A 17993-nucleotide genomic window follows, 5' to 3' on the forward strand; every position below is an offset into this window, starting at 1 on the left:
TGCTTCGGGAAAACTTGACAAGCAAATGTCAAAATAATAAACCCGGAACTTTTTGAAAACTTCTTGTTTGTGTTTTGACAGATATAATTTCGATGCCAATGTTTTTTTTTGTATAAAGTCATTGAATTGATCGTTGATAACTGCCCTTAAAAAAACAAACAAACCACCATTAGGTTCTAACAGTAAATTATCTTGCTTTTCCTAACATGACACGTGATATCTTTATCACATTATTTGCAAGTGAAGTCTCTTATCAGTGCTATTCATAAGTGTAATATTTTTATGTAATGAATTTGCAACTATTGAAAATGGGTGAAAAGGTGAATAAGTTATTGCTCGGGATATTTTCTGATGCAGTGAATTCCGTTAAACCCAAAAATTTGATAAAGCAACACTTTCACTACAGTAAGAATGACGATAAACTCAAACTTTTCACCGATGTGTATAATTTGAAGGGTAGAGATGTTTACTTAGTGGGTGCGGGGAAAGCAGTCCTGCAAATGGCTACGGAGATAGAGACTGCATTAGCAGGACGTTTGAAGTTGGGCATCATCAGTATTCCAGCGGGTATAACAGAGAGATATCCGGTGACTTCCAACACTGTTATTAAATATTACGAAGGAGCTGAGAATAATATCCCTGATGAAAAATCAGAATGTGCAACTAATCAGATCAAACATTTGGTTGAGAAATTAGATGAAAAGGGTTTGTTGATAGTCTTATTGTCCGGGGGAGGGTCGGCACTTCTCACATCACCTATTCCTCCTGTGTCCCTGGGAGAGAAGAGTAAACTGATCAAAGAACTTAGCAAAGCTGGAGCTGATATAGTCGAAATGAATACTGTAAGAAAGAGACTATCAAGCATAAAAGGTGGAAAGTTATCTGAACTGGCTTATCCTGCCCAAGTGGCATCACTTTTAATATCGGATATTGTTGGAAATAATACACAATCTATTGCCAGTGGACCCACTTTTGAAAATAAAGATGAATCATCTGCAGCGATAGATGTAGTCACCAAGTACTCTTTACAATCTTCTCTACCTGAATCAATCAGAGATATTTTATATTGTAATACTCCAAAGATTGCATCCAAACTTTCAAACGTGAGCAATTACGTCCTAGGGAATAACACCGGCTCTTTAGAAGTTGCACGGATCAAAGCATCATCTAACAGATTCAACACTTTTGTCTTGACTGATAGAGTCCACGGGGATGTTGAAGAGGTCAGCAGGGAATATTGTTTGTTAGTTACAACAATCATCAAGTTAATATCAAAAACAATCGACAAAGATACTGCTAAATCAATAATGAAGAACTTTGTGAATATTCCATTCAACGATGATACATTGAAGAGTTTACCAGAGGTTGCAATGAAACCTGAATCAAATGGGATTTGTTTAATCGCCGGAGGTGAACCCACCGTAGTGGTTCAGGGATTGGGGAAAGGCGGGAGAAATCAGCATTTGGCTCTAAGCCTTTCAAATAACTTGCATTTGGAAAACTTTAAATCTGATGACTTGAAAAACTTTGATGTCTCAATACTGAGTGCTGGAACGGATGGAATGGATGGACCAACGGATGCTGCCGGGGCAATAGGATACGGCAATTTAATAAACGATGCGCAAAGTCAAAATTTGAATGTTGAATCATATCTATTGAATAATGATTCTTACAATTTCTTCGACAAATTTTCTGATGGAAAATATCACATAAAGATAGGACACACTAACACAAATGTTATGGATGTTCATATTATTGTTATCAAAGCAAAAATTGATTTGTAATTTTTTATTTTTCACCTTTTACATGTTCTCCATAGTCCAATATGTCACTTTTTAAAAACTCTTTTATAGTAATTGTATTAATCCTAGTACTCAACGGTTTTATTCTATATTGAGTAAGTATGTGTGGATGGCAAAACTCATGGCTCACTTCAAGACAGCTCACAGCCATTTAGAACTCCTAATTTCTTTCATACTTATCCACTTCGAGCCATCGAGCCTGGCTCTAGAGCACAGACATATGAATATTAATAGACGAGAAGTTAAGGACGAGGGGTTAAAACAAGAGTTGCGGGACGCAGAGAGGAAAGCTGACTGTGATTCGTCAATAAATCAATCTGACAGTAAATAGGCATCTCGCATTATAATATCACCATTTAGTTCTTAAAAGTAAAATCTGCTTTTGAATGAATAGACATTTTTACATGGGAGCGCAAATTACCACGTTATGAACAAATTTGCGAAGTCCAAATTCGGCAAAATAAATTTCTTCTATTTTCAGAGTCGAATATTTCGTTTATGTATTTAGTTAAGACACTTTTATAAATGTTCATAATTTACTTCCCAGCAACCAACCAGCTTTGTGTTTCGCGTCCAGACGTATCTCGATGTGATAGTATATGTTTCTACAACTGATCCATATTATACGATGTGAATATGCTTAAAATAAAGTAAAATAATGCTTATATATGGAATGTAATACGACAATTGGGTTTATTCTCTTTTTCACATCTATTTTTACAAGTTTTCATAGCACAAGCACCATTTTGCCGTGTTATTTCGTAAAATGAACCGATGATGCCTCGACCATAGTTCGCACAAGAATGATGACGTCACGTTTTCTAAATTCACTTGAGGCCATACGCGAGCCCAGCCGGCTCCAATGGAACCGGTATGGGGAGTGGGGAATAATACGCTTTTAATCACTTAGGGCAGGTCTACTAATATTCATATGTCTATGCTCTAGAGTGTGTATGTTACATTGAGTAAGCTAGTAGTGGCTAAGATACTCGCTAAAAAAAGCCAATGTTTCTTCCACGGTGTAGACATGTTGAGGCTCAAACTGTTCGGTATACACCAAGCATCGAGTCAATCTTGAGTAAAATCGTATGCGTGGACATTGCCTCGAGCCAGTTTTACACAATTGAGTAAGAATAAATGTGTATAAAATGCTTTATTCACATAGACCATAATTTTTTTTAGATAAGGAGCAACTTATTTGTAGTTCGGTCTTTAAAACATTTTAGTGCTCTTATAAGTTTTTTATATTTGTTTGTTTGAAACAATTTTATGGAGTTATACATTTTTAAAACTTTGTTCTACTTATTTTGATGCATTTTAAACTTATATTAGTTTGTAATACAGGCATGAGGACCAATATATGATTCTTTTAAATCAAAAAATTTAGAACTAGTCAACTTGGAAATGCACCCCTGAGGTGATTTTGTACAAAAAATGGCGCTATACAAATCATCCAAAATATTATTATTGGTTTGATGTACAATTGTTTTGGATTACGAAAACGTTTCCGGAACGAATTATGCTTATAAATCAAGATTCCACCATATATTGTTTTTATTTATCACCCAATAATTGTAATAACCAAAAAAACACTGAATAAAGAAAAAATAAAAAAATTCTTATTACTAAGGATATTAATACTGCATTAGTGTAATCTGTGTATATATTTTAATTTATCAAATATGTTATTAATTAGTATTAGCATTTTCTTTGTTGTTTCATTATTCATAGAGTAAGTGAGTCATAAGCAGAGTCTTCAGTATAATTCTGTCTATAAATCAATCAATTTCAGCGTACCAAGTGAAATCTTCTGTTTGCATAACAACTTGTAAACAAAGTGTTGCCACTGTTTAGTTTCCAGCGAATATCAAAGTGGTCCGCTCTTCTGTTTAGCATTGAACGGTTTGACCTTTCCCATCTAATAATGCTCCATTTCTGAAAACTATATTTGAAACATTGAGCCAACCAGGGGCTGATCAAGTAATTTATTTTACTAGTAAAACAACTACTTCACTACAAAGTTAGAAGGGAATTTATGTAAACGATGGACAATTTTGGTAGCCATCTTGAATATCCTAATTTGTAAATGCTGTTCATGTTCATAAATGTTCGTAAATGCTGTTCAAAAATGGATTCAAATGGTCAAAGTAGGTACAAATGAAAAAAATGACTAAATGAATGTCTAATTGGACAATTTATTTTTAATTTTTGTCAAAAATGACTATATATATATATATATACGATTAAGAAAAACAGTTCTGCTATTGCTAAAAAATATGTTGCGCTGATTATATTATGTATTACTTGAATGTCTCTAATTGTGTCTCTGGTGACTCTATTTGTGTCTCTATTTATGTCTCTTTTGTCTCTTACTTTTTGTAGTATTTGTCATTTGAGTGAACTTTCATATAATTTTGTATTTTTATTTGTTTATATTTTAATCATTATTTAGATGTATGAAAATTAATGTTACCTGTGTCTGAGTTGATTTTTATATGAACTGAGTTTTTATAACTGGATTGTTCTCACGTAAGTGAGATCGTCTGTAAAAACCCAGTATAAATAAATATGTCCCGAAATTCCAAGTTATTTATTTCAACTTCCAACATGCTTTACCATAATAAATACATTTTGTTGAATACTATCTTATTTTACCAATATTTAACCAAATATTATTACCTCCATTGACCATTATATAGGTGACATTGACCCGATAGGTGGCGCTGCTGTCAAGATCTTAAAAAAAAAATTTAACGTTTTTTTTTTCAGTTTTCTCATTCAAAAATATAAACAACCACAAATTTCAACTTCTCTACATAGAAGGCGGTTTGTGGCAGGACAACGTCTTATATTATAAAATGCATTCCAAATGTTTGAGTTAAATTCCAACTGGTTTTCAATCTTAATATATAAAAATTCAACCCGCATATGTTTGTGCTCGCAAAACTCGAAAAGTAGTCGGCCGATATCGCTGAAAATTTCAATGTTTGTTGTTATTAGTGCCAGGAGTGTTTAGAGATGTTTAAATAGTAGAAAAAGTCGGGGACCCCCAAGGAATACTTAACGCAATATATCTGCACCCGAATGAGATACAGAATCGAATTAAAGTCGATTTAATTAAGTTTTTTAACAGTAACATTTTGGTATACAGTAGTGAATGGTGGAAAAAGTCGGAGGCGCCCGAGAAAGACATTAGCAATAGCGAAGCCACTAGTATATTATATATTTTACCTAAATCATTACTTTGTTCCCAGTAGGTTAACATAATTATGCAGTTAGTATAATCATTAACAAACTCCCTTACCACATTTTCCACCATATTTCACAAGGATTTACCATATGAAAAATAGTATTAATACTAGTTCAAATCCGTGAAAAATCACTGGATGTTTCTCATTTTAGATTACTTGTGCCAATTTTATTTATAATTATATATTTGTTTGCTGACAAATAATAAGATAGATGGCCAGAATTATCTTTCGAATGGAGACCGTTAGAAAACTTTAAAGATCATTAGTGATTACTGATTCAGATCTGTCAAACATTTAAACAAAATAAATACACATTTCAAATAAAGAATTATTAATTAAAAAATAATTTTGCTCCCTACTTAATCGCTTGTATAATAATTATGATTTACATTAATCAGTCCCAATTTAGAAAATTAAAAGTTTATTTAACTTGAATAATTGTACACATTAACGCAGGATTGCAATTTTAAATCACGCACCCATGCACCGATAACAGTAATTAGTTTGTTTCATCTTGATAAAATGATCATATTTTGATAATATTTATCCATTTTTTCTGATTGGACGTAACTAAAGGGTTTTCCAATAAGAGGTGTTATTTTGAATAGCCCGCTATTTCGGTAGATGTTACTTTTAAAGCTGTCATTTTTTAACATTTGACAAGTAGAAACTACGCCATTAATAAAAATGGAACGATACACGCTTCAACAACGCATTGAAATTATTAAAATTCACTATAAAAATGGTGAAAATTTGGCAGAGACGGTTCGTAAAACTCGAACATTTTTGGGTCGTCGTGAAGCACCTTGTCGGACCGCAATACAGAAATTGGTGAAAAAATTCGAGCTGTTGGGACAACTTAGTGACGTGAAGAATAAAACCCGTGCACGTCGCTCAAGAACAGCCGAGAATATTGCTGCTGTAGCCGAAAGTGTTGAAGAAAACCCAGGTTTGTCCTTTCCTCGTCGTTCTTTGGAATTAGGCATTCCACAAACATCATTACACCGTATTTTGCATAAAGATTTGTGGCTTATAAAGTTCAGTTAACACAAGAACTCAAGGCGGCCGATCATCAACAACGTCGTGTCTTTGCTGATTGGGTCCTTGAAATGCGTGAAAATGATCCGGAATTCCATCGAAAAATCATCTTGAGTGATGAGGTCCATTTCCACCTCGGTGGCTTCGTCAACAAGCAAAACTGTCGCATCTGGGGCTCGGAAAACCCAAGAGTTATTGTTGAAAAGCCTCCTCGTTACGGTGAATGGATTGCGCTATCGAGAGATGATTAATGATTTTTTATGGCCGGAATTGGATGGTATTGATCTGGACAACGTTTACTTTCAACAAGACGGCGCTACGTGCCACACAAGCAACGAAACCATTGATCTTTTACGATTGAATATCAAAATAACACCTCTTATTGGAAAACCCTTTAGTTAATAAATGAATAGTTTAATTCCAATGCCGATGCCGTCCCTTGAAAAGCAGCGGCGTATGTTTTGTTTGCCCGCGCACGCGGAGCGGGGTGCTCAAACATGCCAACTCATCGCGCCTGTTTACCCGTGGCTGTTGAACGAAGTACGCATCGACAACATATTTATCGATTCTCAACAGAGTCTTTGCAAGAAGATTCATGACCGTATATTATCGAAAATTATTTAATCACTCGATTACCTGCTCCTTTATGTGCACTTCTTTGAGGTTAGGTTCACATTGCGCACTAGATTTCACATATTCATAATCGTGGTAATTAACACTGTTTAAAGTTTTCTTTTTCCATTACCTAACCCATTTACTCGATACTATTTTTACTGTTTCTATTATCAGCGTTATTCATAATATATGATGAAATGTATTATTTTACAGAAGTTAAAATGTATTTTTTATCAATTTAATTGCGTGTTAAAAAGCAATACTATAAATAGTCCGGTTTGTTACCGAAGGAATAAATATTCTAGAAATAGTCCAATTTGTTACCGAGGGAATAAACATTCTATAAATAGTCCAGTTTGTTACCGAGGGAATAAATATTCTACAAATGGTTCAGTTAAAAACAGTGGCGATTCGTGGTCAGTTCCTGTAGTTCAGAAATTCAAGAAAGATATTATATTCATAAACATATTTTATCAAATTTTACGGAGTTCTCTAATGTTCTATTTCAAGCCTTTTTCACACGAACTCGCATTATTTTCTTTTATGTAAACAACACCATATTTCGCCATTGTACAATAGTAGGTATACCTAACAATAATAACTGTAACGAAGCAAAAATTTAACTGCTTTCTAGTTGAAAGCCAAAACCAAACAAGGGAAAGCGCAACACGATATTGCATAACTAGCTACATACGATAATACAGCGTTTGAAGAAGCTTCGCAACTAAAGAATATAATGTTTTGGCTGTTATTAGAGTATTGTGTCGCGTTGATGATAGTTTTAGTTCATCATCATCGACTCTTGATTTGGAGAGTCCTGACCAGCTTTAGGAAACACCTCCGCTTCTGCCGGTATCCAGTCATCGCCCTCCAGATTTTTGTATCCACAATGCAATGTTGGCCTCCTTCTTTTCAGTCACCTATGTAACTATGTTAAGTCTACGACTCTTTAGTCCCGAGGGGCGATTCTTGTTTTCTTTAACCTTGAAATTAATGACTCCTTTACAGTCAACCGAATCATAGTTAAAGAAAAAGTAATTAATTTTAAGCTTAAGGCCAATTCCTTATTATTAAGAAGAACCGGAATTGCCCCCCTGCTAGTTTATGATTTAAAAACCCTCCCTAAATTCTGAAATGGTTTTCTATCTTCATCCCTTGCTACATTCCATGTGGCTCATGGTTGCACCTTATTCAAAAAAGACAATTTTCTTGTACGGCTTCGATTCTTCTTTCGCAATTCTTCGTGGAGGGCCAGAACTCTGAGCTGCCAGTTTTAGCTATGCGATCTAAACAAAACATTCAGGTAACCTTCTCTCAACCTGGTATAAGTGAGACTAATTGTTTAGCACACCGTTTTTGATAAAATCCGTAAGTTTGATTATTATCAGGTGTTAATTGCTTTAAACAAAACCTCGCACTAGATATATCAGACTCGCCGTCGCTAGCCAGGATTTCTCAGAAATATATATTTTTCTAATAGTGATTGCGTTTAATATCACGCTGTCGGGTTTGTTATTTTTCAACTAGATAATAAATAGCTGAAACGGCGCCAAGCAACATGTGAAGTTCGCCGAAAAGCTTTTTCGAAGTGTTTTCGGTTTTGAGAGTTTGTTGAGAAATTACCAACAATGAACAATATTATTTTAAGAAATGAAGGATACGTTCGTTCTGGGAAAGCTGAACGAGGCGGTAGAAATAAACAGTTATTGGCATGGTGTTGTAACACATGTTTCGAAATATGTTAATTTAGCATTCGAACGTTTTGTGATAATTCTGGCTTTATTATTATAGTATTTGTTTCAGTTGATTGCGCCATGTCTTCCTCGGGCGTCCCCCGACTTTTTGTGCCTACCTACGATTTAGTTTCACTATTGTTTTCCTCACGTACTGTTTTCATCACATGTTTCATTACCAGTTTCCACGCATGTTTAGAAAAAAATATTAACCAAGTGATAACAAATCTCTCAATAAAGGGTTTTCCAATAAGAGGTGTTATTTTGATATTCAATCGTAAAAGATCAATGGTTTCGTTGCTTTTGTGGCACGTAGCGCCGTTTTGTTGAAAGTAAACGTTGTCCAGATCAATACCATCCAATTCTGGCCATAAAAAGTCATTAATCATCTCTCGATAGCGATCCATTCACCGTAACTGTTGCTCCAGCCTCATTTTTGAAAAAGTAAGGTCCAATGACTCCGCCGGACCATAAACCGCACCAAAAAGTCACACGTTGAGAATAGAAATGCTTTTCAACAATAACTCTTGGGTTTTCCGAGCTCCAGATGCGACAATTTTGCTTGTTGACGAAGCCACCGAGGTGGATATGGGCCTCATCACTCAAAATGATTGGCATTTGATTCACTCAGGTGAATTTTAATAATTTCAATGCGTTGTTGAAGCATGTATCGTTCCATTATTATTAATGGCCTAGTTTCTACTTGTCAAATTTAAAAAAAAAGCTTCAAAAGTAACATCTACTGAAATAGCGGGCTATTCAAAATAACACCTCTTATTGGAAAACCCTGTAGTATAAAATAAAGTCGCTATCCACGTCTGTCTGTTTGTGTGCTTAGTTCTTCTAAATTACGCAACGGATTTTGATAGGGTTTTCACTATAATTTAGAGCATTTCTTCCGAAAGGTTTTCATATAAGATAGATGAATATTATATTTATAGAAAGTAGAGAAAAGTCGATGTTTTATTATCAAGTCGTAAAAATATATTTTTGGGCACTACATTACTACTATATTGCTAACGCTGGGTAAAGCTCATGAGATACATCAAAATAATGTAATACGGAATTGAATATCTTAAAAAGGCCTACAGCAAAGTCCGCGATGATATTTGTCACCTAAGGATAACCCCCAGAAACGCCAGGTACATGTCAGCTACTAATACATATAGATAGAAGTAAGTAAGATTAAGTGTGAAGCAGACACAGGGTTAGCATTAACAAAACGCCCATCGCCATTGAGGTGATTTGCACAAAAACGGCGCTATTAAAATCATCGAAATATTATTATTATTATTAAAATTACAAAGTAATAACAAAGTACTTATGACTTATGAAATATTGGCATACAGAGCTCCGGGCCAAAAAGGCCCCTTTCTCTTTCATCATGATTTTGAATATTGGTTGTAGGATAATTTTAATTTAATTTTGGTTGTTTTTGGAAAATATTTTGGCAAGGTAACATGGCTGCAATATGGGGGGATTTAAGGTTTACGGAGGATTTGTTTGGGCTTTTTATAAGTAGTTATTATATTTTCATCGTACCGTGCGAAGCAGTTGATGGACGCGTTTTCATGGGTGGGGGCCCGCATAAAATGATTCTGCGAGACTTAAGATATGATCTAAGGAGGGGAACTTCAGAGTCCCAGTGTAGTTGAGAAACCCTCATCCAACTAGGAGCTCCCAGGGCAATGCGATTGGCTTTATTTTGAAATATTTGTAGTCTTTTTAACTGAGACTCTGAAGCATGGGCCCAGATAGGGCTAGCGTAGGTGAGTTTAGGTCTTATTGTGGATTTATATATTAGTAGTTTGTTCCTTGGAGATAATTTTTTGTTCTTTTTGCAAATCATGGGATAAAGGGCTGCAAGAGTTCTATTGGCTGAATTTAGAGTTTCAAGTTAATCTGCTGTCTAGAGTTATTCCGAGGTATTTAATTTTTTTTTCCAAGGGACGTTTTCGCCGAACAAGTGGATGTTAGGGGGTCTTTTAGGGCGTCTACAGGAGAAAACACAAGCGGCGCTTTTTGAGGGATTGATGCTAATTCGCCATTGTTTAAAAAAGGATTCTAGTTTTGAAGCGTGGTCTTGGACGCGTCGTGTAGAGGTCATTTCGCTTACTGAAGTCGACATGACTTCAGTGTCGTCTGCAAAGGTAACAAAGTAAATGTACCAACCGTTCAATGACGGCGTACAACAGTATATCATTTCAAATTATCTGCATAAAGGTACTCGTAAGTACATAATATATGTTTCAAGCTGTTAATTAATACCCCCCTAATTAAGGATAACTACTGTTTAAGAAGGGAGTGTCGGCTTAAATTAAATAATTTTAGGAATACTCCCATACATATAAATACACGTTTTATCGCATGTTTCATCACTGTTTTAATTGCATGTTTCATCGATATTTTCATCACATGTATCATCACTAGTTTCGCCGCATTGTTCATCACTAGATTCATCACATGATCCATCTCTGATTTCATCACTGTTTTCATTATATATTTAATCACTGGTTTCATCGATATTTTCATTACATGTATCATAACTAATTTTATCGCATTGTTCATCACTAGTTTCATCGCATGTTTTATCAATGTTTTCATCTCATGTTTCATTTCTTGTTTCATAGTATGTTTCATCGTATTGTTCATCACTAGATTCATCGTACGTTGAATTACATATTTCATCACTGTTTCATCACTGTTTTCATAACATTTTTCATCACTAGATTCATCACATGTTCAATCGATATTTTCATAATATGCACCATCGCTTGTTTGATGACATTATTCATCTCTAGTTTCATCGCGTGTTTCATCACTGTTTTATCACATTGTTCATGACTAGTTTCATCGCACATTTTATCGATATTTCAATAACGTATATCATCACTAGTCATTATTCATCACGTATGTGATCACTAGTTTCATGGCACGTTTCATCACTGTTTTTGTTACATGTTTCATCACTTATTTCTTCGCATGTTTTACCGATGTTTTCATCACGTGTAACATCACTACTTTCATTGTATTTTTCATCAGTTTTCAGTTCTCAGTCTTTCAGTTGTATCGCATGTTTCATCAATATTTTCATCGCGTATTTCATTACTATTTTTATCGCATATTTCATCACTGGTTTCATAGCATGTTTCATCTCTGTTTTCATCAAATGTTTCATCACTGGATTCATCATAGATGTCGTGGCTGATTTCATCGCTGGTGTTATCTCATGTCTCATCACTGTTTTCATCAAATGTTTCATCACTGGATTCATCATAGATGTCGTGGCTGATTTCATCGCTAGTGTTATCTCATGTCACATCACTGTTTTCATTAAATTTTCATTAATTACTGTTTTAATTTTTTATCATAATTTTATATACACGGTGTCCGGAAACTCGTAGTACAAGCGGGAAACTGGAGAATCTACACCACATGGGGAACCCAAAAAAACATAAAGTTTTTTGATTTGAGCATTTTCAAAAAAAAAAAAAAAAAAACCAAAAAAAAATATTTTTCGGCTATTTTACGGTTAAAGTTTTTTCTGGTGTTTAGGGTTGAATAACAGATGTTTTAACCCTGCAGAGCAGAAATATTTTATGATTACACCGGGTTAAATGAAGGGTGATTTCAAAATAATGCTTCAAATCCGAGTTTCTTCATTTGTTTTACTTTCAAATAGTTTTAATTAGTTGGGTACTTTGATCTTCAGTAATAATTTATAAGAATTTGATTAAAAAAAAAAAAAAAATCAACTTCAAACTCGATTTACTCGATAACGAAAGCTCAAATAAAAAAAATATATACTACAAAATCGACTCCAAATGTGATGTAGATTCACCAGTTTCCCGCTTGTACTACGAGTTTCCGGACACCCTGTATATATAAATTTGACAGAAACAAATTTGTAATTTTCAAAAACAGGAGGTCTCGAGGAAAAATATTTCACTTAGGTCCAGTATTCCAATACCAACAAACAAGCGAAAATACGGTATTCTTACTTTTTTTTATTCCCGGAAAAACCGTTGATCAAAAATTACGATAGTGGATGTATTTTAATTTTATTTTTAATTTGACAAATACATTTTCTATAACGAGTGTTTTATTATTTTATTTTTTTGTAATATATTCTGTGGGATCTCCCGTGCTGAGGATTTAATTGACATATTATAAAAAAATGTGATATGGATAATATAAAGTAGTTATAAATATATATTAAGAGTAAGCTACAAGCCAAAAATATGTATATTCTTGGAATGCCTTATTTCGTGACGAATATAGGTAATGGGCATTTTAATCGCTTGGCAAACGGAGTCAAGAAACGCTCGATTTCAAGCGGAAAAGTGGTTTTTATTTATCTTGTAAACAATTTTGTAAGAACGCAAAAAAGTTATTTAAAGGAAACTGTCACAGAGAATCTACAATTTTGTATTTTTTAAAGTGTTTTCATTTATGCGTTCATACATTTCTATTGAATAAATACATTTTTTAGTAGTTAACATTTATATTTTATATTGAGTAAATAATTTTTTTTGTTGGAATTCTACTCAAGGGAAACGATAAAAAAGCATCAATTTATATAAAACATATTTTTTGGTATTCATAATGTAAACCAATTCGTTATAAACATTATAGTCCAGTCAAGTTAAACATGAAAAGGGGGTTGTGCTTGCAAAAGGTCCAGTCATTCTGAATTTTTTATATGTTGTTAGGACCTAAGCCAGTATTAAAAAAAAAATTTTGCAACTTCGAAAGTGCTGTGCGAGCGGCGGTGGACCTAAAAAACCAGGAAATTTTCGGATTTTTTTCAGTTTTTGCTCAATACCTCAGTAAAGGAAGGGTCTGACCGGTGTAGTCGGTATAAATACTTTTAAAGAAGACTAAATTTGCTATAATTTGAGACCAAAGTAAGCTTTATAAAGCCATTGGTTTTCAAGATACAGTTCTTCAAAAATAGGCAATTTTTTCCAAAAAGTGAAATTTTTTCGAAATGGTCACTTATTTTGTAAAATAATTTCTAAAATACGCATCTCACGTCAAATATTGTATGAAATAAAGTTGTTGTAAATTTAATAAGCTTTTATTTGAGACTAGATTGATATCTGTAGACTAAACGGTTATCTCTAAAATGGCAGATAACCAAAAACAGTCATAAGTGGATTTTGGGTGAAATGCAAATAAACTGTTCTCACGTCTTTTTATGGTTTTATTTATCAAACAATTAACAGATTTTTGATGAAAAAAAGAAAAGATATTACATCTATCGGGAATTACGTCATCTTCAAACATTGTTTTATATACCTACATACCAAAATGCTTGTACAAACATCATGGTACCTACTATAAGGACAAATTACATGTAGGTACACAAAAAATAAAACTAATATAAATCATGTAAGTATTGTGTCTTGGTTGCCAAATCATGTCTTTCTTTTTATCTTAGCTGGGAGAGGCGCCCAGTCTGTAGTCGGGTCATCTTCATCGTCCGAGCATTTCAGCTCCACGTTAATGCATCCGGGACGTTAATGCAAAATTTGCCACCGCATGACTGACAGAGGACTGAGCAGTGGAGCCCAGCCTTTCTACACGAGCAGCTCCCAGAGCATCCTTTATTGCATTTACACGAAATTTTTCGCAAAAGGGCAGGAGGTGCGGGATCCATCGTGGTGGGGATGGGGGTGAGTCCTTGAGAAGACAGCTTCCACCCCCATTCAGTGGGATTCAAGTTGACTCCCCGCCATTTCTGCACTTGGAGGTAGCACCTTGCTGCATGGTGGCCTGCAGCATCTTCCATTGGTGGCAAACGGGCGAGGTTTATGTTTGTTGAAGTGACAAACGTCTAATACCTCAGGAAATCCAAAGTATCCCTCGCGATGTCACCCCCATATAGAGCCACGAAGCACTTGATGCCTGCTTCACTCACGGCTTGTGGGGTAGAGTCTGGCCGAAGGAAGACCTCCACTTGCTCAGCAAGTGGTTCACTCTTGCTCAGAAGTGTGCTGATTTTGGTCTTTCCTTGGCCAAACGGTGCTGAGGTGGTATCGCACCCGGCAAACGCGTGGGTAAATAGTACCGTTCCTGGTAATTGTCGGAAGTCCTGGTTGTTGTAGGAGGTCGTAGAGTAGTGACAGCAACCAGCTTCACCCTTCGTGCTCTTCTGAAGATAGACGTTTGTCTCTTCAGCGCCTAAACCATTGAGAAGAACAAGCAGGTTGACATCTTCTCCCACTATGACGACCCGATCGGCATCTGCTATTTTTGATAACGCCATCATGACGATCTCTCGATCAGCATCTTCTTCGGCAACAGCCACTTCTATTCCCTTCTTCTGAAAGGCGTCACAGAGAAGAGTTATAAGGCGTCTCTTATTGTTTTCATTGCCCAAAACATGTTCTTGAGCAATTTGAATTACTGTGGATTCATCGTAAGTCAATTCGTAGCTGGAATGAGCTGCGTAGCGCCGTAGTCGTTCCGCTATTTTAGTGTTTTTTTTTGGTAGCATCTTCGGGTAGCCGTCAAAAACGATGGAGACGTTCTTCCCAAAGTGGTTTCGGACGTAGGTGGTATAACGCGCCAAAAGTGCTCGAACCGTGCTCTTCCGCTCCCACACGACCTTGTGCAAGAGGTAGCCAACATCCAAAATGACGTGAGTGCTGGCATCTATCTGCATGTGGCTGGAAAGAGGAGTGAAGGGAGAGTACAGAGTAGATTTTGTGCCCTTGCGCATCCCTTGTTCATTGAACAGAGACATCGGGAACGGGGCCAACTCATACTTGAAGTCATCCTGTAAATCCTGTTCAGATTTCTTTGCAATACACACTCGCTGAAAAATTGTGAGCGGATCCACAGCCACTCTTCTGTTTTTATCCGGCAGTTTAACGGTTGAGGTGATCGATGCCAGCGTGGTAACTTTATTTTTCTGTTTTATTACTACCTTGTCGTACATTTTACCCACAATTATCATTACTCTTTCCGTTCCAACTCTCTGGGCTGTGTGGCAATTAATTTCAGGACCTGCCAGTAAACCACTACTGATAGAAATTAAACTGTCAGTTTTGGGAAATGGAGGGTGGAGAGCAAACCAGTTTTTTAGTTTTTCCACATCACTATTATCTCGGATGATTCGAGAAAGTCTCATGTCTACATGCTGCTCTCCAGTATGACATGATAAGCTGCAAAAACTTTCCAGTTCTTCACAAATGTTCAACATAAACACCATTCCTGTTGTCCACCTTGCCAGAACACTTTCGGAGATTCCTCTTCCTTGGGTCAACCCACCGTAGGTTTTCATGGATCGCATCAGCTTCTGCTCAATTGTTAGGTCTGACCACAACCCAGACCAAAACTTGTCAGACCGGCGAATGGTGAAGGATCCTTTTGTGAACATGTCGTATTCACTTTTATCCATCCGATCTTATAGAGCCATCATATCCTGAAGATAGAGGTGCGCGCTCTTAGCATACAAAAAATGTCCAGCTGCGTGGAAAAAAGGGAGCATCTTGTGGACAGTGTACAAATGAAGGTTCCAATCACCAGCACGCTCTGCCTGGATGAATAGTTTTATCAAAGTGGTCATACGAAATTATTGGACCCACAACTGTGATGTTGGACCATTCGCTTTAATTTTCTCCAAGGCACTTTTAAATTTTGCCTTTAGTATTTGGTAGGTATCAATTTCTTCTGCTGATATAATGAGAGGCCTTTCAGTGTCTCGCAGCAATTTTTCAGTCTCGTCTCGCTCCTCAGGAGTTATGTCAACCTCATAAAAAACAATGCTGGCCAGTGTGAGGTTTGCCGAAATGTGGGCTCGAACAGCTCGTGAATATGCGTGCCCATTCATATGGGTTACCCATGGGTATAGGTACTAATGGGTACTTGAAATAGTCGTAATTATATTATAACCCTAGGATAAACCCACGATGATTAATGGAATTACTTCACAACACAATAAAACCATAAAAAGACGCGAGAACAGTTTATTTGCATTTCACCCAAAACCCACTTATGACTGTTTTTGGTTATCTGCCATTTTTGAGATAACCGTTTAGTCTACAGATATCAATCTAGTTTCAAATAAAAGCTTATTAAATTTACAACAACTTTATTTCATACAATATTTGACGTGAGATGCGTATTTTAGAAATTATTTTACAAAATAAGTGACCATTTCGAAAAAATTTCACTTTTTGGAAAAAATTGCCTATTTTTGAAGAACTGTATCTTGAAAACCAATGGCTTTATAAAGCTTACTTTGGTCTCAAATTATAGCAAATTTAGTCTTCTTTAAAAGTATTTATACCGACTACACCGGTCAGACCCTTCCTTTACTGAGATATTGAGCAAAAACTGAAAAAAATCCGAAAATTTCCTGGTTTTTTAGGTCCACCGCCGCTCGCACAGCACTTTCGAAGTTGCAAATTTTTTTTTTTAATACTGGTTTAGGTCCTAACAACATATAAAAAATTCAGAATGACTGGACCTTTTGCAAGCACGGATGTACATCTTGACTGGACTATTAATGGAAAATCATTATTTAGCAATAAGCTTCGCCTTAAACACAGTTATTTCTGAAGTAATTATAAATATATTACATGGTGTTTTGAGTCAGTTGAGTGGTTTCAGTCTGCATTTGGTCTCAGTATATAATCTATTTCTGATATGCCTATGTTTTGTTTTCAGCTTTTTATTTGAGATTTAAATTCTATACGTTACGAGTTTTGAAAAAAAAACGATTTTTTTGGTGTGTACATCTTTTATACATTTATTGTGTGGATACATGTAGGTTTTTATTGAAGTGTGGTTTTGTATTTTTCATGGAAGGTGTTCAATATTTTTTTTCCAAGCAATATATATAGGTCTTCAGTTTTATATAATGAAAACCAGGTTTCGACTTTCATAGTCTATTCAATAATTTGTTTATTCCAGGATTTATTTTGAATCAATGGAAGGTGGTTTTTTGAATGATTGTTAAGGATTAAAGTGTAATGATCAGTGTTAGTGATTTATTCATTTAATGTTCTATTCTCGCAGGTTCACTTATTTGCGGCGGATATCCGTAATTTTTCAATGATTCAATCCAATATTGCATTTGTTTGTCTTTCTTGGAAGAATTCAGTTTTTATACGAACAAAATAATTTATTCATATTCATTTTGCGTAACTACGGGAGCAAACAAAAAAATCGTCTTAAAGCATTACTTTCAAAAAACGTATTTCAATAAAAATCATTTAATTAACGCTATCTATGAACACGTAGATTATAACGAACGTCGCGTTTAACCTCAATAAAAATTATTATGTGGTTTTGAAAAGTTCCGTTTGGCAATAACACCAGGTAAATAATAAAAAATTCAGAATATTTGTATGACAAAGCAACAGAACTCACTTAGTTGTGTATTTTATTATTTTCACTGACACTCTAGACTGATTTAATGCACTAAATTTTTTAATGAAACTTATTAGGTTTTTTTTTTTTTAAATAAATTTAAAATAAATCAAATTTAATAATGTTATTATTAGGTTGTTTTGAAAAGTGACAGCTCAAGTTTCAGGTTA

The 17993-nt window shown here is 35.2% G+C and overlaps 1 protein-coding gene across 1 annotated transcript; it reads left to right on the forward strand.

The window, feature by feature from the left end:
• The first annotated feature begins 133 nt into the window (after nt 1-133).
• LOC149421146 (glycerate kinase) lies at nt 134-3299 on the forward strand. Its single transcript, XM_089635387.1, has one exon. The coding sequence runs from the start codon at nt 288-290 to the stop codon at nt 1782-1784; it is 1497 nt and encodes a 498-aa protein (XP_089491513.1). The 5' UTR covers nt 134-287; the 3' UTR covers nt 1785-3299.
• Nucleotides 3300-17993: the final 14694 nt, after the last annotated feature.

Source organism: Hesperophylax consimilis, chromosome 9, assembly GCF_061612785.1.
Source record: "Hesperophylax consimilis isolate HC1 chromosome 9, BYU_Hcon_1.0, whole genome shotgun sequence".
Lineage (NCBI taxonomy): Eukaryota > Metazoa > Arthropoda > Insecta > Trichoptera > Limnephilidae > Hesperophylax > Hesperophylax consimilis.

Excerpts from the sequence above, each read along its gene's own strand:
- LOC149421146 (XM_089635387.1), top strand. The coding sequence starts at position 288 with ATGAATTTGCAACTATTGAAAATGGGTGAAAAGGTGAATAAGTTATTG.